The 24,481-nt window shown below is 45.0% G+C and overlaps 1 protein-coding gene across 6 annotated transcripts in view; it reads right to left on the bottom strand.

The window, feature by feature from the left end:
* The window catches only part of AFAP1L2 (actin filament associated protein 1 like 2), a 122,899-nt gene that overhangs the window by 42,283 nt on the left and 56,135 nt on the right, over nucleotides 1-24,481 (bottom strand). For 5 of the 6 annotated variants that reach the window (XM_008166321.4, XM_042855286.2, XM_065552463.1 and 2 more), the window contains exons 2-4: nucleotides 8,861-8,989; nucleotides 8,290-8,367; nucleotides 1,447-1,541 (exon numbers count right to left, since the gene is read on the bottom strand). In XM_008166321.4, coding sequence (XP_008164543.1) covers nucleotides 1,447-1,541; nucleotides 8,290-8,367; nucleotides 8,861-8,989 — 302 coding nt within the window. The remainder of the gene's footprint in view (nucleotides 1-1,446; nucleotides 1,542-8,289; nucleotides 8,368-8,860; nucleotides 8,990-24,481) is intronic. The other variant, XM_065552462.1, reaches the window with a different exon arrangement.

Here is a 24,481-nt window from a genome sequence, read left to right as displayed (position 1 = left end):
CCCTTAAACTCCCTTACAGCAGAGATCCCATAAGACCCTTTATGGTAATCCCTTCTCTGACCCTCTGACTTCTCCTTCCTTTTAAAGGAACAGTTTCTCCAGTGAGCCCCTAGCAAACTCTACCCCTTCCCTCTGTCACCACACACATCCCCACATCCACCCACCCACCCACTAACTCCTCTTTCAAGTCTGCTGTCCTTTTGCATCAGAAAATCCTTACTGCTGAGATTCCCATGTTTGATCGGCTGCTACACAGTAAGCCCCGCTTGTCAGTGTCTCTGGAGGATAACTAGGGCTGCTCTTTTGGCAAGGAAACAAAATCCCACTGAAAGCTGATTGTGATGAACTGTAACCTAATTACATTTATAACTGGCCCATGGAAAAGTCCAAGGGAACTTTGGTTGTAGATTTCTTTTGTACAAAGTCTTAGGGAAACCTGAATCATGTATAATTGGTCTCTCAAGACACAGACGACGCAGCAAACCTTCCAGCACCAAAAAGTAGGCACAGGGAGAAAGCTGCACTCTGGATGCAACTTGCACAATAACGTTCCCCACCCCACACCGCGTTCTGCAGAGCAGATGCAGGGGCTGCTATCGTCTTAGGTAGCAGCTGCACTCTCTGCCCAAAGAAAGAGGAAGAGACGTGCCTTAAACTCCACTCCTTCCTGGCCACCAGAGGTGTTAAGATGGTCGGGCACATGAGCCCTTCATCATAGGAGAGTTTGCAAGCTTTCTTCCAAGTCTTATACATAACAAACTCATTTGAATTCTGTGGCGAGACACTGACTGATTTGACTCCCCCTGAATTAGGATTAAATTAGGATTAAAGGATTAAAACCTACAGTGTAGCAAGGAGAACAGCAACGTAAATCAAGCTTCCTTTCTGCTTTTGCCTAGGGAGCAGGTCCCGATACTCACATCTTCTTCCTCTTTCTCACACATCCACTTGGATGCAGGTTTCGTAAGAAACTGCCATATGGGTAGGGAACAATGGTCTAGGGTCTGGCCTGTCTGAGAAAGGGGACAATGCCAGATGCTAGCAAATCCTCTTGTCTTCCACAGCAGTGATCAAGTAGTGCAGTGTTACACAACTGAGAGAGAATATTGTCCTGACACCCCATGGTGATTACCCAAATACCCTGAAGTTTGAGTCAAAGACAGCTGGCTGCTAGGTGCCTAGCTTGTACTCGTGTCTTTGAAAATCTCTCCCTGAGTTATCTAAACCTGTTTTGAAACTTACCAGGACTAAACTGTTTGCCTCAATAGCATCCTATTACAGAGAGAGTTTTGTGAATTACATACACTATATGTTGCATAATTTAAAAAATTGTCAGTGCTTAGAGCCAGTATGTGCCATCAAGAATTTCTATCATTAGAGGTAGATTCGATTAAATATTAAGACCGTGAAAGGAGAAGAAAGAGTGACCAGGAATCAAACACATACTATTTTTGGAGGAGGAAGGTCCGGCAGACTCTTCTGAGGAGGAGATGAATGGTGTCCTGATTCCCCATTGGACAAAGACTCTCCGCAATCCAGTGCTACAAACAGAAACAAGCAGGAATAATGACATGTGGCAGGTCCCAGCAACGCACTTATTACCTAGCAGTGGTGCAGCAACATCCGCGTGCTACGTTATATTTGAGTAGGAAGCAGGGTGTTAATTACAGAGTCTGCCTTTGATGCTTTGTCGTGACCATGTCATTTCAGACCGTAGCCAAGAATACAGTGCTATGGCACCACAGCTAAAGAACCAGTTCTCTTGGTAGAAGCTCTTCTTGTTTTGGAATGTTTTCCCTCTTGGAATGAAAACTATGAAGACCAAAATGTCTTTTAAATCACTTCACTTGTAATGATGATGTCTATATTAAGCTGTTCTAAAACGTTCACTCTGTTATTACTCTGCTGTACATGGTTTCACTTGCAGGCAAAAAAAAAATATCACTTTCTCTCTCCCAGTTCCACTCACTAACAACCTTTAAAAACAAAGGGCCTGATTCTCAACTGGTGGAAATCACGTAGCCACACTGGCTTCAGTGGAGGTCCTGGCCAAAAGTCTTCAAAGAAGAAAGTTTCAAAAGGTCTTTCCCTTTAGGTAATATATACACATCGATCTATTGCATCACAATTAGAACATAAGGAACAGATTTATTTTCTACGAAAAATGGTTTCTATTGAATGTTGTCACCTCTGTAAAATGAGTCGTAGCTAAAGGCTGGCCATCTTGATTTAGGCCTTAGGAACATCAAAGGCTTTTGGGATATAGTGTGACATAGTGAATAAAGCAGGGGACTGCAAGTTAGGGGATCTTCTGAGAGTACATTCTATTCCCAGCTCTACCACAGACACCCTCTGTGGTTGGGCTAATCTCTGATTCTGTGCCTCCATTTCCACATCCATAAAATAGGGATAACACCACTCACTTAAAGCACAAAGGTTGCCACAGGGGTGCAAAGTCCAGTTACTCTACTAATAAAATGAGAACGGTAACACTAGTAACTAATGCATTCATATAGGACCTCATAGCCGAGGAAAAGATTGTTAGGAAAAAAATATAGGGCCAAATCCTCAGTGGGCATTTTCAGCATAGCTGCATTGAGCGACATCGGTATACACCACCTGAGAACCTGGCACTCAGTGTAGGGGGAGGAGTTTCCAACAGATCTAAGAAGGGAGGATATTTCAGTGATTCGTGTGTTAATCTGGGACTCGGGAGATCCAGGTGCAATTCCTGCCATGCCACAGACTTCCTGTGTGGCCTTGCACAAGTCAGTTAGTCTTTCTGGGCCTCAGTTTCCCATCTGTAAAATGGATACAATAGCACTATCCTAATTCACTGGAGTGTTGTGCAGAGAAATACATTAAAAGATACTACACTAAAGGGGGCCATATAAGTGCCATAGATAGACAAGGGAATTAGGTGCCCAGCTCCCTTTGAATGTATTGCCTAACTCCCGTAGGCTCCTTTTAAAAGCCCAGCCTCACTCCCTATGTGAATAGGGAAAATATAAATTAGAACAGTCAGGGTGCTGTGCCTTTCCTAGCGCAGGTTACCATGGGGTTCAGAAGACTCTGGCATGAACTTCGCTGCATATTCCTCTGTGTTTTATAAATAAAAATTGGACCCGCGCTGCTCCATTTCAGTCTCAGTCTCGGAAGCCACAATGACAGCTCTGAATCTGCAGCCTATAATGAGCCTCTGGCAGGGTGGCAGAAGCATCGGTACAACCCGAAACACAGAGTGACGTAAGCCCCCAGGCTGTCTGCTGCCTGTGGTGAAACTTCTCTGCTTCCCTCCTTGTTAACGCTGGACAATTTCATTAAGCTACAAGGTCAGAGGCAGCCATGTGCCAAACAGCTCAGTCAGTGAATACCAACCAAATACATCGGTTTGCTAGGCACAGCCACGACAGGCAAGGCTGCTCGGTTCCTTGCACGGTTAACATTAAAATTAGGCCTCCCCTGGTTTACAGGGCAGTTGCCTGATCATCAGCCTTGAAAAAAGCTGCTTTACTGCAGCATGCAGAAATGAAGAGATGGCTCTGCCCAGGCACTCCATGGTTACACTGCAAATACTCTGCTAACTAGCTGGTGCGGGAGCCTTCCCTCTTCTATGATGCATCAGGAGTGCTACTTTCAGTACCATCACTCCTGGAAAGAACATAAGAACGGCTGCACTGGGTCAGACCAAAGGTCCATCCAGCCCTGTATCCTGTCTACTGACAGTGGCCAATGCCAGGTGCCCCAGAGGGAGTGAACCTAACAGGTAATGATCAAGTGATCTCTCTCCTGCCATCCATCTCCACCCTTTGACAAACAGAGGCTAGGGACACCATTCCTTACCCATCCTGGGTAATAGCTATTAATGGACTTAACCTCCAGGAATTTATCCAGTTCTCTTTTAAACCCTGTTATAGTCCTAGCCTTCAAAACCTCCTCAGGCAAGGAGTTCCACAAGTTGACTGTGCACTGTGTGAAGAACTTCCTTTTATTTGTTTTAAACCTGCTGCCCATTAATTTCATTTGGTGGCCCCTAGTTCTTATATTATGGGAACAAGTAAATAACTTTTCCTTATTCACTTTCTCCACATCACTCATGATTTTATATACCTTTATCATATCCCCCCTTAGTCTCCTCTTTTCCAAGCTGAAAAGTCCTAGCCTCTTTAATCTCTCTGAACCTTTTCTAATGCCAGTATCTCTTTTTGAGATGAGGAGACCACATCTATACGCAGTATTCAAGATGTGGGCATACCATGGATTTATATAAGGGCAATAAGATATTCTCCGTCTTATTCTCTATCCCCTTTTTAATGATTCCTAACACCTTGTTTGTTTTTTTGATGGGACATCAAGGGTGATACTTCCTAGAGAGGCGCACCCAAAGGGTAGCGCCATGAAACTGTTCTGAGAGGGACGAGGAGACTCAGATTTAGTGGGCATATCTAGACAGCAAAGAAAAATCCATGGCACAGAGTCTCAGAGCCTGGGTCAAGGGTTTGCGGGGCTAAAAGTAGCAGCAGCAGCTTGGGCTCCAAGACACACACCCCCTTGCTGGGTTTCAGAGCCCAAGCTCCAGATGGAGCCTGAATGTCTACACTGATTTTTCGCTCCCTGAGCCCAAGGCAATTGACCCAGGCTCTGTGGCTTATCACCACAGACTGTAATTTGCAGTGTCGACATACCTGCTGGTGACCAGCGCATTCACAGGTACCCAGCCTCTCTCAAGAAGCGCACTGTGTAGGTGCAGCTTTAGCGATAAAGCACATTGCCAAACTGTAAGTACTGCACAGAACACAGCCTCCCTCCAAACACTGCAGACAATTAGAGGGACAAGTGACATTTTGTGCAGTGATCACTCATTCAAAATTCTGCATTCCTTGTGTGATGCCAGCATCTGCTTAAGCATAGCGAGTGTTTGGCTTCACCTCCTGCCTAGGAATCATCCTAATGAGCATCACCATGCCAGGAATACATAGTTTGTTTTCCTTATTCATTTCCTCCCTCCCTCCCACCCCCCACCTCTCCCCAAATCTACTCAGCAAATCAAGAGCAGGATGGAGACCTTTTTCCAGATCCTCAACTGCTGTACATCAGCACAGATCCACAGACGTGAGGAGTTGGCCATGGGATGCAGCACAGTTTGGGTCTGGGGATCTCAGGGTTTTATATATAGCCTATTGCTGTAGTACTTGGGCACTTTCAGGGTAAATCAGATGTGTATGGTGAGATCCCTGCTAGACTTTAAAGAGTTTCCTGCTCTTCTCTCCTCCCTTTATAAGGAGGGATCTGCTTGAGGAATAATTCTTTTTCTAAGCCAGCCGTAAGCATCAACTCAAGAGTCTAAGGCCTTGTCTACACTACTGGGGGAGATCGATCTAAGTTACGCGACTTCAGCTACGTGAATAACATAGCTGAAGTCGACGTACTTAGATCTACTTATCATGGGGACCACACTACGTGATGTCGACGGGAGATGCTCTCCCATCGACTCCCCTTGCGTTTCTCGTTCAGGTGGAGTACAGGAGTTGACGGGAGAGCGGTCTGCGGTCAATTTAGTGGGTCTTCACTAGGCCTGCTAAATCAACCGCCGATGCATCGTTCCCTCGATAAGTGTAGACAAGCCCTTGCAAAACCAGTTTGTTTACACTCGCTTCCAGTAAAGACATTGCAGAATTGTCCCTAACAGAATAGGAGATATTTTCAGTTTCTCTCTTAAGGCATGAAGTTGCTTAATAACAGGGCACTTAGTACAGGTTTCACTGGATCTGAAATTCCCCTAGCCCTGGAATTTGGGCAGGTGACATTTAGAAAGACAAAAAACAGGCAAGAGGAAATAGGGTAAACATGCACAGTTTTAACAGAAATAAAATGTCCTATTTCTTCATTCTTATACAACTGTGCTCTCCATTATCTGCAAACAAGGCAAATCATTCTCAGATCCCAAGACCAGATGGGACCATTGGGATCATCTAGTCTGACCTCCTGTATGACGCAGAGCAGAGAATTTCACCAAGCAAATTCCTGTATCCAGCCAAAAAACTGCTGTTATGTCTGCATTTGTTCTGTATTTTCCCTGCTGGTATTACCAAAGAACAATCTTTATTTTTCAAGTAGATTGTATCCTCTTAGGTCATTTACCAGGGTGAATTCAATTACTATGCCATAAAAAGATACCTACGAAGGACTGTATTGCTCAGTTCATCGTCTTATTAGTGCAATCAAAAGTAGATTCATCAATGAGAAAAATTGTTGGCCATCCCTCACCTGTTTTTAAAAGTTTTTTTTTTCCCCTTTTCTCTGAGCTGATGTGATTGTCTCTAGAAAACATCTTATCTTGCATTGCTCCTAAAGGGAATGCTTTCAGTGCAATCTAACTGTGACTGGGCCCAGGCCCCAGTCAGCTAGCATGCACGCAGCACCTATCATGCAAAGTTCCATTGATTTCAATGGGACTTCGCATGGGTTTAGGAGTCCACATTAGCACAATCAGGGCTTAAATGAATGAAACTGACTGGATAGGCAGATTCCAGCACCTGCACCCATTCATTGAACAGATGCAGGGTTTCCCGTCCAGTCAGTCACAGAACTGGGGTCTTTTACACATCCATAACTAGGAGTTAGACCACACACACATAGAACCTAAGCCACGGACTTCAGTTTTTCCAAACACAACTTAAAAGTCTGGGGAAGTGGTTGAAAGAGCCAGGGCCATATCCTTTAGGGAATGATTGCAAGTGGGGGCTCATAGCCCATGACAGGGAAAAGGCTGAAATTAAAACAATGACAGCAGGCTTTAACGGCCTGACGCGGCTCCATGGCCCACTGCATTGCCTGGCCAAGCCCTATTTTGTACATGTCATTGGACCCAGGATAGAGAATCCATGTCAATAAATCTTTCCACTGCCGCTGATTTCCATGCTCAAGTCACGGTAGATACAAGCAGGCCTTCTGTGGCTATGATTTAATATGATAATTATGCAACTAGTGGCACTGGCCAAGATTGTGACCCATTGTGATGGGGCTGTATCTCCATACAGTAAAAAGAGAATGTCTCATTTCCAGAAGCGTTTGACATTACTTCACAACTTGGCTGCATGAAGCAGATTTAAACACTATAAAAATCGTGGCACTAACATGACCTTTGCAGGCCACCATATTGTTCACTTTGCTTGTGTGTTGTCCCCCTTCCCTTACCCTCATTCTGCCTTGTCTATTTAGACTGTAAGCAATTTGGAGTAGGGACTGTCTCTTATGTTTGTATGGGGCTCCATTCTCAGCTGTAATAAATATAATGACAGGAAGTGGCTACAAGGCTGATCTATATTTGTAAGCATGAAGCTTTGAAGATAAGTGGCCCTTTTGAGTTTCCATCAGGGCCGGCTCCAGGCCCCAGCTTGCCAAGCAGATGCTTGGGGCGGCCACTCTGGAGAGGGGCGGCACGTCCAGCTATTCGGCGGCAATTCGGCGGACAGTCCCTCACTCCCGCTCGGAGTGAAGGACCTCGCGCCGAACTGCCGCCGCAGATCACGATCGCGGCTTGCTTTTTTTTTTTTGCCGCTTGGGGCGGCAAAAACCCTGGAGCCGGCCCTGGTTTCCATACATGTTGTGAAAGAGAGAAATTTGCACAAAATAATTCTGAATTTGTGGAGAATTCCTTCCCATGTTGTGAATGCAAAACCAGGCGGATCTAGTCAGAAAAACTGTTGGAAGACAATCACGAGCATTTCACCCAGGGTTATTGTTCTCAATTTATACAGTTTGCAAGGATACAGTGCTAGGATCTTCCCGGGAACGTGGGGGGAGGGGTGCTACATAAATACAAGATATTATGTATATTTTGTGCATAAATAATTCATCTTGAGCCAGTTTAGACTATTTGAAACCACCAGTGGTATGGTGCAAAGCAGCATGCTGAACATAGTAATCAAACAAAAGCTTTTAGACATGGATTGACTTGCTTTGGGTCTATACGAAAGGGGATGACTTCTTTAAATATTTCAGCAGGGTTGCATGAAGCTGCATACTTAGCAGGAGACATTTTTATCCTGAAGTACTGCCCTCAAAAGTGCTACTTCCAGGAATAACCTCACTGTGTTAGCCAAAAGCATGGAATATGTAAAAATATGGTAGTCATTCCACCCCTTCCATTGGCTCAATTCTCTACCCACTGAAATCCATGGGAATCACGTCGGATTTCAATGGGAGCAGGATCAAATCCTATACCCCTTTATTCTCTCTCCATTGGGAAGTTAAATCCCAGGCAATCGGTAGCCATAGATTCCATACCTCTACCTTCTTTCTCCTGTCCATCCTTTTGTTTAACTGAGGTCACTTTGTTCATGTAAATGTATTCCTCATCACCACCTGCAAACAAAGGGAAGGCGAGATGTCTTTGTGAGCCAGTTCCATTCACGCTGCTAAGTTTTCACACAGAGAGAAGCAAAATGTGTGCACATGTGTGTGTATGTACCCTTAAGTCTCTACTAAATGCAAAAAACTACCAATTATGCAATGTTTAATTTTTCAACTTAACACCGAAGAACCAGGAAATTCCATGAGTTAAAATTTCTGCTTCAGTATGAACTCAGCCAAACGGCACGTCCTGTGTATCTTATGGTGTGGATTAAATAAACTAAGTTTTAACAAGGAAAACAGAAATGATCAGGAATCCTGGAAATTCTTTACTTTAAAAAATGTGTAACTCTGGTTATTTTTGTATATAGTTCTAGTAATTTATATACAATTTAAAAACCAAATCCCTCTCTCTTTATCATATCCCCTCTCCCCAGTCCCAATTTATAAAAAAAACCCATGGAACTCATCTCTCCCACCCCCCACGTTCTGACTCCATACTTACTGCTTGTCTTTGTGTACACTCGCAGGAGGTCAGAAAGGAAGCATTTTTTCACTACAGCTGTGCTGCTGAGGTTCTCTTCATCCAGTATCTTCAGAAAATCCTCAAGTTCCGTAAGCAACTGTTCTAGAGCTAAAAGAGACACAGCAAACAATTGGGATAATTTCTTTACAGGGCCACCTGGTTACATTTAGAGAAGGGACATGCACTGAACCTCTAATTCCCAACCTCTTGAAATGTTTTTGATCAGGAGGGATTTGGGTTTGAATCCCTTGAGCTGAACCATTCTTAGGGTTTGGGGTCTGGATCACATCTCCAAGTGGAAGGGATCTGTTTTCTGATTCCAGTTCAGCGATAGCTGAAATCTCACACCAAGATTTTATCCAGAGAGTTTAGACACTTTGTAAGAACAGCTGATCTTGTGAGCGTTTGGCCATTTGCTGCTGGAACTACCATGAAAGCAGCTGGCAAGGTTTTGGCACCGTTGAATATGACCCTGATTTTGCCTAGAGCCCTGAGCCCTAGTCTCAACCTGATCCAGACCCAAACGCTGCCTTTTTGGGCCACTTCAAATTTGATTCCATTTATCTTTGCAGTGACTCAAAGACTCGTGCACAAGAAATAGACTATGCCCATGATACTCAGTGTCTTCTGGGACTATGTCGCTTGGAAGAGCCTCCAGCAATTTGCCACTTGCATTGAATGGAGATGTAGAGGATCTGAAAGCAAGCGCAGGACTGATCAGCACCTCAACAAGTGTTCAGGAGAAAGAGGCCATGGACAGATCACCCCCTTTATAACCTAAAGAGCGAGTGGAGAACAGGTCAAGTAGATCATGCCCCCAGCACCACGACTAAGCAGAGCCAATCAGTATATTTTAGTTATAAGAAAATCCTTCCTCTTTCTATTTAACTGTTCCCTGTCAAATAGCTTCTGGGAAAAGGCCCACACTCTATTAGCTGGCATTCAGTTACTCACTTCTGATTTCTCCTACTGTTGCCAGGGGTAAGTTAGAAACAGGGGCAGGAGACCATTCCAGCGCAGAAAGAACAGAGTGTTTTGTGAAGAAAGGAAATGCAGAATAAGAATGACAATGTGTGGGAAGGGCAAGGAGTCATCCAAGTTTGGGGGGAGGGATAGCTCAGTGGTTTGAGCATTGGCCTTCTAAACCCAGGGTTGTGAGTTCAATCCTTGAGGGGGCCACTTAGGGTTCTGGGGCAAAACCAGTACTTGGTCCTGCTAGTGAAGGCAGGGGCTGGACTCAATGACCTTTCAGGGTCCCTTCCAGCTCTATGAGCTAGGTATATCTCCATGTAATCTTCTCTTAGGACTCTCCTCTTGTACATTAACTCAGTCACTTCCTGAGCTTAGTTTTCAGTCTTAGGCCCTAATCACAAGGCAATTTTTTCCCTACTAAAGCTATGTCTACTCTACCACTTATGTCAACAAAACTTATGTCACTCAGGGGTATGAATATTTCACCCCAAGTGACATAAATTACACCAGCATAAGCGCTAGTGTGCACAGAGCTCTATGTTGGTGGGAGAGCATCTTCCACCGACATAGCTTCTGCCGCTCACTGGGGTGGTTTTTTATGCTGACAGGAGAGTTCTCCCCCGTTGGCATAGAGCGTATTCACTCCACACGCTGCAGCGCTGTAAGTGTAGACATGCCCTAAGAGGGAGTGAGAGCAACAGGGGAGGGATAGCTCAGTGGTTTGAGCATTGGCCTGCTAAACCCAGGATTGTGAGTTCAATCCTTGGAGGGGGCCACTTAGGGATCTGGGGCAAAATCAATACTTGGTCCTGCTAATGAAGGCAGGGGGCTGGACTCAATGACCTTTCAGGGTCCTTTCCAATTCTATAATATATGGAGATATATCTATTATTAAGCCAGTATACTGGGTAGTAGCAAGTGTTCGCTACTCTAATGCGATATGATTTTATTTGGCTAATTTTGTGGATCCAACAATTTACCATCACTCCTGGGCTTGACTGTAAACACCAGTCCACTGCCTCCAGATCAATTTATATAACCTAACTTAATTTGCTAATGAGCCTTTGTTCTATTGCCTGGGAGCCCTTTATATTTTATTGTGACTTCTCTACATTAGGTTACTTCTATTTTGGTCTGGCTGAGCCCCCATGGGCAACTTCAAATGTCTGCCTTGTGCTGCATCGGCTTGGCTTGGCTCGTCACCTGGCACAACCCATTGCAACACAAATCAGGTACCAGTAAGACCAAGAAGTCCCAGTGCTCTTCACAAGCAAGTGGAAATGCGGAATTACTTGTAAACACTGGGATTTTACCAATAACTGTGATTAAAACGGAGGAGTGATTATTTGGTATCAATCACATCTCTCAGGCATTCTCTAACCCGGGGAATTTGCTCTGAGTCCAGCAAACAGACGAAACACCACTGTGTAAATCACAATTTTCCTGTCTACAGTGGAATTTGCACTGGCGCAGTGACTTGGGTGGCTGGCCATCGACTCGTAAGACTTGGACTTGGCGCAAAATCCCACTGGAGACAAGGCCAAAATATACTGTCCTCTTAGCTTATTTTACCGGACATGCCACTTTACATATAAGTAACGATAACAGTAAGAGTACAACCCAAACAACATCACAGCTTATCTCGGAGCTACTGACGTGGAACAGCTTCCCCAACAGCTGTCCACATGGAAGTCAAGATAGAGTTTATGTTTCTCCTTAAGGTTAATGATTCCTCCCCCCATCCCCCATTACTATAGAGAATGACCTCATTCTTCTCCCAGGCATCCAGAACTACCGTAGCACACAGGGTCAAATCTCTTACGAGTAACACAGCTCATGCAATAGATTACATTTTCCAGTAGGGGAGTCGGAATGCCAAAACTGGCTTCAGGCTTCCCGTGACTCAAACAGCTCATTTAGGGCCTCATCCAACAGTCACAGAGGTCAGTGGAAAGATGCCGATTGACTTCCATGGACCTGGATCAGGGCCTTCAAGGAAAAATGTTCAGCTCTCCTTCAAACAACAGCAATGTATGCTTGGCCTGTTCCTATGCAAATCTCTCTCTGATCTCAGTGGGACGCTCCGTATCCAAACCTGATACCTGTACAAATAAATTGCCACTGCAATGAATGGGACTATTCATTTCAGAGGGAAGAAGGAAGAGAGGGAGGAACATGCTAATTTTAATAAGAAAGCAACGCGCACAAGCGGGAAAGTGAAGATGAAGTCTCAAGGATGAATATGAAGGAAGCCAAAGGGATACTCAGTGCAAATGAGGAAGAAGAAGAAAAGACCACAGCAGGTGGGTAAGAATTAGCAATGGTCCAGAAGTGTCTCTACATTAAGCCAAGGTAGGATTCTGAAATCAATGGAGCTACAGTGATTTCAACAAGCTGAGGATCTGTCCCACTGTGTGTACGGTATATTGAACCTAGTGATGGGCAAACCAGTTTGGAAATTATCTAGAGCAGCCTGATCTAAATGTCCTCAGTGGCTCCCCCCCTCTGCCCTGAATATGTATCTTGGATATTTATACTGCCTCATCACTATAGTACCTGAGCATCTCAAAATCTAATGTATTTATCCCTCACCACACCCCTGGGAGGCAGGCCAGCGCTATTATCCCCATTTTACAGATGGGGAGCTGAGGCCCAGATGAGCTAAGTGGCTTGCCCAAGGTCACACGGGAAGTCTGTGCTGGAGTAGGGAACTGATCCCAGGTCTCTCCAGTCCTTGGTTAGTGTCCGAACCATGGACTCTCTTTTCCTCCTGTGTTTTTGTCGTCTCATCCTGGTGGTCTAGAAGCGATCACATGGTAAGGTACCACTGCTGTAGCGAGGCCTGCCTTGCTGGTCCTGTCCCTGTGGGACTTCTGACAACACTTAGCACTCCACTTGATTCGAGTTGCAGCCCCATGGCGCTCTTCAGCCAACATTTCCAGGGCCTTTGTTTAGCATATTAGAAAGACAGGGTTCCGCAGCAACAGCAAGGGAAGGGGACTAAACTAGTAGAATCAGGGTGGGATTTTTTGAAAGCACAGAAAGGGAGTTAGGAACACGAGTCCTTATGAAAGTCAATGAGATTTGAGCATCTTACCTCATGAGGGGCTTTACTTTTACCCTATTCTAGCACCTGCCTTTTAAGAATCGCAGCCCCTATCTATGTGATGTTTTCATACAACACTTGCCAGCCTGGTAACTAAAATCATACCTACCCTGAGAGAGCTAGAGATTGTCATCCTCATTTTAAGCCTGTCGAAAGTGAGGCTCAGATTAAGGGACTTGCCCATGGACATCCAGGAATTCTGTCAGAGTCAAGAAATGAACCTCAGTCCCCTAAATCCCTGCCCAGTGCCTTAACCACCAGACCATCTGTTCCCTGTAACACGTGGTTACTAGGCAATGATCATTCAAAGGGCCCCTAGAAATTTAAAATAATGTTTAAAAGACATTTAGGAATCTCAGATCCATGAGGACAGCAGGTAACTGGGGAAAAGAACTATACGGCTCTGCCAAACCCCATGCGGCATCTAGTCTGGAGTTTGTGGCAGCAGACCCTTAACAATTTGGTCTTAAGCCCATTTGCTCTAGTTTGGATCTAGATGGGCACCAAAGCGAAGGACAAGGAAAGTGAGTGCAAGAGGATGGGCTAGATTGGCAGCCCTGAGAGATTTGTCAGGGTAGGTTTACAATCAGTCTCTGGGATACTTTTGAGGTTCTCCCATCCTATATTTCACTCTAAAAGCATGAGTTGATGATAAAAAGAACAAGGACTCCTTGTACCTCTAAGGTGCCGCAAGTACTCCTCAGTCTGTATCAGCAAAAAGAACGAGCAGTCCTTCTACCTCTATGGTGCCACAAGGACTCCTTGTTCTTTTTGCTGATACAGACTAACACGGCGACCACTCTGAAACTCTGGATCTGTTCGATCCAGTTTTACTACTGCTACTTCTACTATAGCTTCCTAGAAGCAGCCTAATCCAGTAATTCCACCCAATTCCAGCAAAGCAGCCTCGTTGCTAGAGTGACACATGGAGAGTCGGGAACGTTAATGTTGCAATAACAAAGCTGCTTTCCACACAAAGGCTACATGCTCTGCTCACGACATTTGGATGTCGATGCATCTGACCCCATCTTGGCACGAGTCTAGGGCTATGCGTCATAGATGAAAAGAAGTCTCTTGCCTCAAAGTATTGGCTATCCAGTTTATGTGAAACCAGAGCCAAAAAATTAGCAGTTCACATCAGATCCAGAGGCAACACACTCTTTGTCAAATAACCACAAGAGATGCCCAATATTAAATGTTGTTAAAAGGTAAATGACCATTAAACAGGGCTACAAAAATATTCCTTCCAACAGCCTCCGATCTTTGCCATTCTGTTCTGATGATACACATCTATGTCTAATTTGAAGAGTCCAGTTCACACTCTGGCATTATAAGGAAACAAGAAGGCAGGCTGAGGATTAACCTTCACACAAGGGTTTTAGAAATCCCTGTTGAACGGGATCGAACTAGCTCATTTAATCTAAACGAAATGAATTATTACCAGTTATGTGTGTCAAGGGACAGATCCCAACCAAGATCAAAGCCCCATCGTGCTAGGCACTGTACAAGCATGTGGTAACGGACAACCCCTGCCCAGAAGAGCTTACTCTGTAAGTAGATGAGACGGACACAAGGTAGAAAAAAGGAAGCATTCCTTTCCCGCTTATTTACAGATGGGAAACCAAGGCGCAGAGAGATTAAGTGACTTGCCCACGGATTCTGTGGCAGAACCAGGAACTGAGCCTGGTCCTTCTGCATCCCACGGTAGTGCCTTCACCCCAAGACCATCTTTGCTCAAACCTTTAAGAGATTCACTGGAAGAATTTCTAAGCGATTGGGAGTGTTGACTCCTGTTGAAAGCAGAGCGCGACTACTGATAGAGTAGAGTACTTCTTGCTCTTATACCTGTCCCAGGCTGGGTTAAGACGGGGGGGGGGGGGGGGGGAGATGAAATCAAGCACCTCTCTCACACCGTATGTATCCTGGAGGGAGCTATAAGTACTATTAGTTCTGTATCCCCATCTGGTGAGTATAATGTACTGTTCCAAACTCCTTGCAATGTCCAAAGCTATAGTGAAACTGACCATGCTCCCTTGATTCTTAGACTTGCAGTGGGCAGAAGCAGTGGAGGTTTCCGAACAGCTCAGTCAGAGGGAACTGTGCTACCCTGGATTACCTTGAAAGCGTCTACTCAACACAATGCAGAGCGGAGGCTTTTCCTTTCATTCTCTGGTTTCCCCTACTAAACATTCTAAGCTGGCAGCATTCTAAGCTCTCCCATGAGGCTGCTTTGGCAGAAGGCAGTTGCCCTCTCACTTTGGTTTTCTTTCTTTGCTGCAGGGGAAAAAAAAAAAAAATCAATAGACCATCTGAGGATTGCGTGCTGGGTAAAAGCCGATTTAGAGAGAGCATTCAAATCCCGGAATAGTGAGTGTTAGCAGCATGCCGTGGGGATCTACCCAGTTCTTACTAGGCTAATTGGGACATTTACAAGGGCTGACTGTTGCTGGGAAGGCAAAAGTGTTCTGTGGTGACAGCAGAAGAAAGCTATTCTCTCTAGTTGTGAGAAGAGCCAGATGCGTTGCCAGTGACAGCTGCAACAGCTGGATGACCCTTAGAAGAGACGGTCTTCCAAAATAACAAAGCACTTACTTCTTCAAATAAAGCAGCCATCTCTCCACCTTACCCACTTGAGATTCCTATGAAGGATGAGCTGTGAAAATGGTAAAATAGCCACAGCATAAAGGCAGGATTCCTCCACTGACTTCAACAGGAGCAAGACCGGACAGTACACACTTCGAAAGCAAGCTGCATTTGCATGCCGATTGGTACATAGCAAATGTATCAGTTCTGTACAGTACATGAAACATGGTACTGCTGTAGAATGATGCTCCCATATATTGGATAGGTGCCACATCATGAGTAGGAAGATATGCTGAACCTTTAAACACATGTTGTACACCGCAACGTAAATTGGTTTTGATGTTATCAATTCAAGGCCACTGGAAGGTGTAAATTTAGGCTACAATTTTCAAACGTGGGTGTGTCAACTTAGGAATTAGACTTGGCACTTCGTTTAAATGAAAACAATTTTTAAAATTAAAAACAGGAGAGGGTTCCCTCAAACATTTTTCATGAAAAACTATGGACTTTTGCCAAATTCTTCATTCTTCATGAATATTTTCATCATGTTTTCAATAAAAAAAATCAAAAGGATTATAGAATTTTTTTATTTATTAAAAAAACCAAACTTCCAGCAAACGAAAAGCCAATACATTGATGTTTAAGATACAAATTTATATTTTTAAAAAACCTCACAAAGAAAAATGGGGCATTTTTGCACTTTGCAAAATGGAAACAACTTTGAAATTTCAAAATGTTTGTAAACTTCCCCCCCATTTTCAACCAGCCGTAGAAAGCTGCTCGGAGCACATTTTGGCACTTGAACAAATTGTCCTGGTTTTCCAAAATGCTGAGCTCTGTCAGGAAAAAAAAAAAAAAAAAAGAGAGACCACTTCAACTGAGGTGCCTAAATAAGGTTTTAATTGCCTGGTTTTCCACATCCAAGTTGGAAACGTTTGGCTTGATCTTGCTGCAAAGGCTGAAATGGAGGAAGAGGGGCAGACAATGCGTCTTGTGGGTCGTAGGCTGAGAACGGAACAGTTGAGCCCAACCAGCTCTGCGTGGGCTGCTTTGGATGTTTGAACAAGAATCTTATTGACAAGCCGGCAGCTCTAACCCAGAAACTCTGAACTTTAACAAACCGGCAGCAGAAGATGCACAAAAGGCTTTTCAGTTTTCTGAACAAACAACAGACTTACTTTCCCTGCTCAATCGGAAGATGAGAAACAGCATCCGGAGGGTGGGAGGGGGGGACGGGGAGGAAGAGGGGGAGAGAAAGCATGAAAAGCACTCAGACAGCTGAAATAGGGGCTTTTCTCTGAGCGATCCCACGCCTTTGGGTCACTTACTGTAGCTTTCAAGACAAACACAGCGATGCCCTGCAGAGATATGGGTCTCTCACCCTTTCCATTACAACCCAGCCACTGCATCACACCAGACTCAGCTGTGCCACAGGAGGTCTCACTCTGGCAAGCAAATTCTTTGCATGAGATTTGAATAAGACCAGCAGCATGTCCCCTTTATAACAGCATCTTTATAGAACACCTGTCATCCCAAAAGATCCCCAAGAGCTTTATAAACAGTCTGTGGGCTGACTCCTGCATGCTCTCACTACCGGGCGTAGCGCTTAATGCTGTGACAGGTTTCAGAGTAGCAGCCGTGTTAATCTGTATCCGCAAAAAGAACAGGAGTACTTGTGGCACCTTAGAGACTAACAAATTTTTTTGAGCATAAGCTTTCGTGGGCTACAGCCCACTTCTTCAGATGCATAGAATGGAACATATATTGAGGAGATATATACACACATACAGAGAGCATGAACAGGTGGGAGTTCTCTTACCAACTCTGAGAGGCCAATTAAGTAAGAGAAAAAAAACTTTTGAAGTGATAATGAAGATAGCCCAGTACAGACAGTTTGATAAGAAGGGTGAGAATACTTACAAGAGTTACTCCCCATCGCACCAATAAATATAACCATGTAACCGAGCGTCATGTAAGATGTCTCAGTGACCTGAAGGCAAGAGGACTGCTTATGATAATAAGCACTGCAGCTGTAAGTGCACATATCTCAAGCTTTACACACTCCCAGCAATAGCAGACACTTCTGGGGTGGAGTCGGGACAGACAAATACCCACTGCACCATAATGGGGGTGAGGAAATTTTGGCCAAGGAAGCCAAGATGAACTGCTCCTGAATTGAACCCTATGAAGGCTTGGCATGTAGACATCCCTTCCCCTACAGCTGTCACCTTGTCTCTTCCCCCTACCCTGACCTTTTCCTTTCCTCAGGTTGCTTTTTTTCTTCCTTTTGTTTTCTATTTTTCTGTCTCGTGTGATCTCTGGAATTTTTTTGGCTTTCCATGCCCATTCCCTACTCACCAGAAGGGCGACATGCTGCTGACTTTGTCGGGGAGTAAGAAAGACCAGCTGCCCTGTATGCTAACAGACAGCAGTTTGGTGTCTAATGTGATTTCTAACCATGCCCAGAAAGGACATTGGATCATATAAAACAGCTGTTTTCAAGACAGAATCATGCACAGGACCTAACAGAGAGACAGCACAGGGCTTTGCACCATGAATGAAGCACTGGAGAGAGTTGTCCCTTAACAACAAGCTTGGTCCGGTATTTTTCATACACCTATCCTTTGTTTCCTTTCGTTAACCTGGGGGAGATCCACTGATTGCTCCGTACAGATGGGCAACATATGGTCTCCTGGCTGAGCTCAGCCCTGTGGGAACAGAGACATGGGGAACTAACTCCGTCACAACACAACTGGTTCGGATGGCGGGCTCCTACCTGGGCACGGGACTGCTGTGCACATGAGCTGTTCCTGCAGATGTCCGAATGAAGGGCTGCTGCAGATCAGTGAACGAAGGTTGGCTGCATCCGAAGAAGTGGGCTGTAGTCCACGAAAGCTTATGCTCTAATAAATTTGTTAGTCTCTAATGTGCCACAAGTCCTCCTGTTCTTTTTGCGGATACAGACTAACACGGCTGCTACTCTGAAACCTGCTCTTAGAAGGCCACCTAGCACTTTACTAGCAGCTCCTGGAGTGCATTTGTAGTGGTACGGCTGAGGCTGATTTAGGGTCATGGGACTTTCCCCGTTCCCAGTGCACCTCTTATCCCAGCCCATCCCCCATTCTGTTCCTGCCCTCCTGTACCAGGCATAAGCCCTGCACCTCCGCTACTGTCTGCGCCGGCAGGGAAAGCAGCACAGATTGGTGTCTATTTTAACATGTTGGTGCCCACAGACCCTGGCACATCAGCCACCTGGCTAGAAACACAGCTTCCCTGAGGACATTGGAGGCTTTGGCTGTGGGACCCTCCTTGGTAGCTCAGTCTTCCCCTCTCTACAACAAGTTCACCAGCTACCATGATTGTGGGACCGCAAATTCCTAATGATTAGTGCTATCATAATTACTGCCAGTTACAGTACAGGAGCAAACTCTACCATGTGTACCAGAACCATAGGCATAAAGGAGGTGAACCCTGCCCAAAGTAGCTGGAGCAGGATCTCTCTCTTGCAGACAAGATACACTTTAAAGGAATCTGTCAGACATGCATGGAGGAAGGACCCACACACCACCGAGTCTTAATACCAGTTAGTATCCTTCCTATCTTTTTCTTCTAGTGTTTTCAATCTTTTACATGGCTCAGGACCATCCTTTCTTAAAATGAGCAACTGAAACATAACAGAAGGCGAAAGAAAAAATGTTGAAGCAACTTTGTTGCATTCAGAACAAAGGACTGAATGGGGATATGCGATTTTCTCCCTCCGCTTCCACTGAAGCACTGATGCCCTGTGTTACGCTGATGGGCCATATTAACTTACTCTGTGCCTCTGCTTACCCATCTGTAAAATGGGTGTGATGACATGATTATTTCACAGGGAAGGGATGTATGCCAAGTACTATGAGATGTTGGTTACCAGGTGCCATCGCAGGGCTTTTAGTGAATAAGTTTCATCACTTAATATTCTTGCTCAATCACTGTCAAAAATGTTTCATATGATCCTCATCAATCCTCTCTAGAGTGACAGCATGGAGCATTCAGTTAGACTCTGAGCACTAGTCATTGTGCCAATACGCAAACCAGTTATTTCCTCTGGCATCCTATTATGCAACTGTGTACAGGGGGCAGGCAAACCCACTCCAAAACACAATCTACACACTCTGTTCACAGTCAAAACTCATCTCTCTCCTAATGACATAATATAAAACAACAGAAGCTTCAGCACATGCCTTCTCCGGCTTAGTAGTTCCCAGGACTTCTCCCTTCATACGTCTCAACCGTATCTGCCACTTCCATTTCTCTTATATCCATGGTGAAACTAACAAACTCCACCTCCCATAGCGAGTCAGAAGGACTAGCTCATTTAGCATCTCTCTGCAGGACTCCAAGACCATTTAATACTGTGAGGCCTCAGAAGATCCCAGTCCCCCACTTACAGCTGTAAACATAATACAGACTGGGCCTGGTCCCTTTAAGATCAATGAAAAAATGTCCATTGACTTCAATGAGAGCAGGATCTGGCACATAACGTGTGATCCCTTATATTTAATAGCAGGGCGACAGCTTTATTCCTGTTGCACCTCAGGATGGTCACATCTGCAGTCTCACATAACACATTACATTGATTTCTAGGCAGAATTACAGCTGCCCAGGAGCACATAACACAACACATTCGTTATTGATTAGTGCAATAATCTGGCGCAGTTTAAAATGTGCATCGTGCCGGGGAGAATAGCAATATTTCATAAGTGACATCATTTGCCACAGCGACAGTCCGTGCAATGTAACTCACATTCCATTACTGAAGTGGAGATTTCCCCTCAATCACTTCAAACCCCAGATTTTGTCTTGTCAGTTTTCCAAATCCCATGATTTGTATGTCAAACTCATCGCTTTCTTTTAAGACTTGACTCGTGATTTTGGACCATTATTTATCTATACTGCGGTAGCACATGGGAGCCCCAGTCCTGGACCGCATTGTCCTAGGCGCTGCGCAAACACAGAACAAAGATCTGACAGTCTAAGTAGGGTTCTTTCCTTTCCACCAGATTTCAGAGTATTTCAGTCAAACAACTCTCCCAGCTTCCATGTTGCTAGGGAAAATTAATCCCACCCACTTTACCATCTTTACATGTCACAGAATCCAGCCTTTCCACCATGCCATAGCTCTGGCATGGAATTGTTGTTGAGTTGGATAGAAAAATGGTGCTGCCAAGGCCATATTCTTCAGTTGCTTAGTATCGCCCAGCTATGCACCAATATGACTATTTCTCAATTCCTTTTCATAGATCGTAGATTCCAAGGCCAATGGGGACCATTGTGATCATCTTCTAGTCTGACCTCCTGTAGAGCACAGGCCATAGAGCTTCCCCAAATTCATTCCTAGAGCAGATCTTTTAAACAAACATCCAGTCTTGATTTTAAAATTGTCAGCCCTGGAGAATTCACCACAAAACCTGGGTAAGTTGTTCCAATAGTTAATTATGCTCACCGTTAAAAATGTATGCGTTAGTTCCAGTCAATTTGTCTAGTTTTAACTTCCAGCCATTGGCTCATGTTATGACTTTCTCTGCAGAACTGAAGAGTCCATTATTAATCACTTCTGCCTTTTTTGCATTAGTATTGATAATTCTACAATTTTCATCTTGCAATGGACCAGCATCTTTGCTAGGATTCCTTTTGTTGTGAATATGCTTAAATACTTCTCATTATTGTCCTTAACTCTGAGGGACATAGACTTCTCCTTGAGTCCCTTTGCTTCCCTTATCAATTTTCTACAATTCTAGTTTTTGATTTATATTCATTACTATCAACTTCTTCTTTCTTCCATGTGTGTGTGTATTTTTTATAGCTGCCTTCAAGTCCCCTTTTTAACCAATATGGCCTTCTTCCTCAAGTGTGGCTTTTTGGGCAACTAGTAAAGTGATCTTAAACAATTCCCAATCACCATTCACATTTGTGAATTACTGTGACAATATTTTTGGCTAAATATTGTAGACTCCACTTGATTATTATTTTGATTATTAATAATAATAAAATTTGAATTGCCGTTACTGGCCTTTGATTGAGCTACTACGTTGGAGCAATTTATCCATCTGAAACACTCCATGTTCCAGCTTATTCGGCTAAAATTCAGAGGGGAAAAAATGCCATTTGTACCATGTAGTTTCATGCCCTATATTCTGCAGCACAACCTATTGTGGCCTAAATCAGGGGCGGCTCTATGTTTTTTGTCGCCCCAAGCACGGCAGTCAGGCGGCCTTCGGCGGCACGCCTGCAGGCAGTCCGCTGGTCATGCAGATTCGGCGGCGTTTCTGAGGGTGATCTGCCGGTCCCGCGCCTTCGGTATACCCGCCGCCAAACTGCCGCTGAAGCCACGGGACCGGCGGACCTCCCGCAGGCATGCCGCCGAAGGCTGCCTGACTGCCGCCCTCACAGTGACTGGCAGGCCGCCCCCCATGGCTTGCCACCCCAGGCACACGCTTGGTACCTGGAGCTGCCCCTGGTCTAAATGATCCCCTGCATTACACAATGTTGAGGGGTCAAGAGAAGCAGAGAGCCTCCAGAGAGCCACAAGGCAGATGTGTGCTAACACCTTCCTCTACTCTGCAATCATCTCCATCCTCACTTCCACTGGAACGGGGGAGACAGCCCCTCACAGCTGAGTGGGGGTGGAGTGAGCAGCCATTACCCATGAAGAGCAGCACCAACGTCTGATAAAGAATGCCTCTTCCACTTGAATTGATTGCAAAGGAGGAAGAACACATGGGCTTGGACACCCAGCAATGGACGCATGGCACAGCCCAGTTTTTGATTGTGCAGATGTGGAGGGGAGAGATATCCAGTGGCATACTTTCTAGGTAAGCAAGGCATGCATTGCATGCCCGCAGAGCCAGCTCCAGGGTTTTGGCCGCCCCAAGCAGCCAAAAAAAAAAAAAAAGCCGCGATCGCGATCTGCGGCGGCAATTCGGCAGGAGGTCCTTCGCTCCGAGGCGGAGTGAGGGACCATCCGCCGAATTGCTGCCGAATACCTGGACATGCCGCCCCTCTCCGGAGCGGCCGCCCCAAGCACCTACTTGACAAGCTGGTGCCTGGAGCCGGCCCTGCATGCCCGACTTGGTCGGTCTTCCTTAGAGGAAGATCAGCTCCACTTTGAGCACTTACAAGCCAAGATGGGCCTGCAATACCCTCCACCCCCACCGCCCTCTGAGATCTGAACACTTCTGAACTCTAGGGGAACTTCAGCCTTAGATCCAGTTTTGGATCAGAATTTTGCAAGCCAGTCCAATCTGAAATTACAAACTGGAAAGTGAGAGAGGCTTATGGTAATGGGTGTTAAGGTAGAATGTAAATTACAATGGATGAGGTAAGTATTCATTAGGCTCTAATGCTGAGAAAGGAGAAGTCACCAGACTGGCTAAATTATAGCCAAGCTACAATGATTCATTGGAGTTTGTTAATACAAAAGGGAGTTTAAAGAGTCAAATCGGAGTTTAAAATGTCCCAAGGAAATGGAGCTCCCTGGAAGAGCTTCAACTTGTTCATCAGCAGTTTCTTGTTGCAGATTTTCTGCTGAAACATTAAATGAAAACAATGATCTAACTCTTAAATCTGTGATAGGATTAGCGATACCTTCTCAGTGTTTATGTAATGGGTTTCAGAGGTTTAATTCAGACTATTATTTCCACTCCGGATAACTGGCTCTTGTTCATGTAAACAAAATCCAGGACAGACTAAGTAACGAAATCTCTTTTATCCGGTAAATGGTTGTTTTGCTGCGTTTGAGAGAACTTTCCCTCATTTCCTGTGCACCTTAATATAGCTTCACTGTTAGGATACAAAGGCAGGATCTGACTGATTCATGTAAAAAAAGCCCACTTGCAAAGCATGGTCCATATCCTGCACTTACTTACATCCCCTTGATTGCTATGGGTGTAAATCAGTCCAGAATTTGGCCTGCACAATGTATAGGTGGCATTTAGTTACTATCGGCCTGATTTTGTCCCCATCCCATTTTCCACCAGTACAACTCCACTGACTTCAATAGTGCTGCTCCTGATTTACACCGGGGTAAGTTTCGGGAGAATCCAGCCCTGTGCTCCTACGGTTTGCTCAACTTTCTCAACCATGTGATGTACAAAGTCAGGCTTATGTTATATTCCCATCAGCTCCATGTCCCTGATTTTTGCTGCTTACTGAAAGATTCCCAGGTAGGAGCAATGAGGTAACTCCCACAGGAACTTCTGCACTGAGTGTTAATTGGTTTGGGAAGGACTTCTGCTCTGTTCTAGAAGAGGGGCACGATCAGGCAGATCACAGTGAAAGTTGCTTAGATCAGTGAGATGTGCAGTTGTTCACATGGTTAAGTAAACTGGGTGGGAATCCTGCTCGGCAGTGGGGAGAGGCAACATTACTTTACATGGGCCCAGTGCAGCAGTCACTTCTGTTAAATACATTATCCTCTTTCTCCCCGTCCTGCAGCTACCCAGGGAAAGTTCAATAAGATCTTAGTGGGCTTGATCTTGGCTTCTGTTCCCTTCATAAGTAAAAGGTATGGAAGAGGAAATCCTTGGGTTTAACAAGCCTGCTGCTCCTTTAGGGTGACCAGATGTCCTGATTTTATAGAGACAGTCCCGATTTTGGGGTCTTTTTCTTATATATGCTCCTATTACCCCCCCACCCCCATCCCGATTTTTCATATTTGCTGTCTGGTCACCCTATGCTCCTTGAAGAGGATGGGTTGGCAGCACAGCAAGGGGGGGGGGGGGAGGAGCATGGCCAGCAAAATCCATACTGGGCCTAAATCCATAGAAAGCACATAAGGAGAACCCAGTGACCCCTGCAGTGGAGTGCCATGACATTTTTACTAAGAGCCTGAGGCAGTCCAAAATGGTGTTCTCCGTGCAGCATGACCTTGCACATACTGTGCATGTGAAGTCACACTA

Source organism: Chrysemys picta, chromosome 7 (assembly GCF_011386835.1).
Source record: "Chrysemys picta bellii isolate R12L10 chromosome 7, ASM1138683v2, whole genome shotgun sequence".
NCBI classification, from domain to species: Eukaryota; Metazoa; Chordata; order Testudines; family Emydidae; genus Chrysemys; species Chrysemys picta.
Note: the sequence above shows the minus strand (reverse complement) of the source record. Positions and strands in the feature narration are given on the sequence as shown.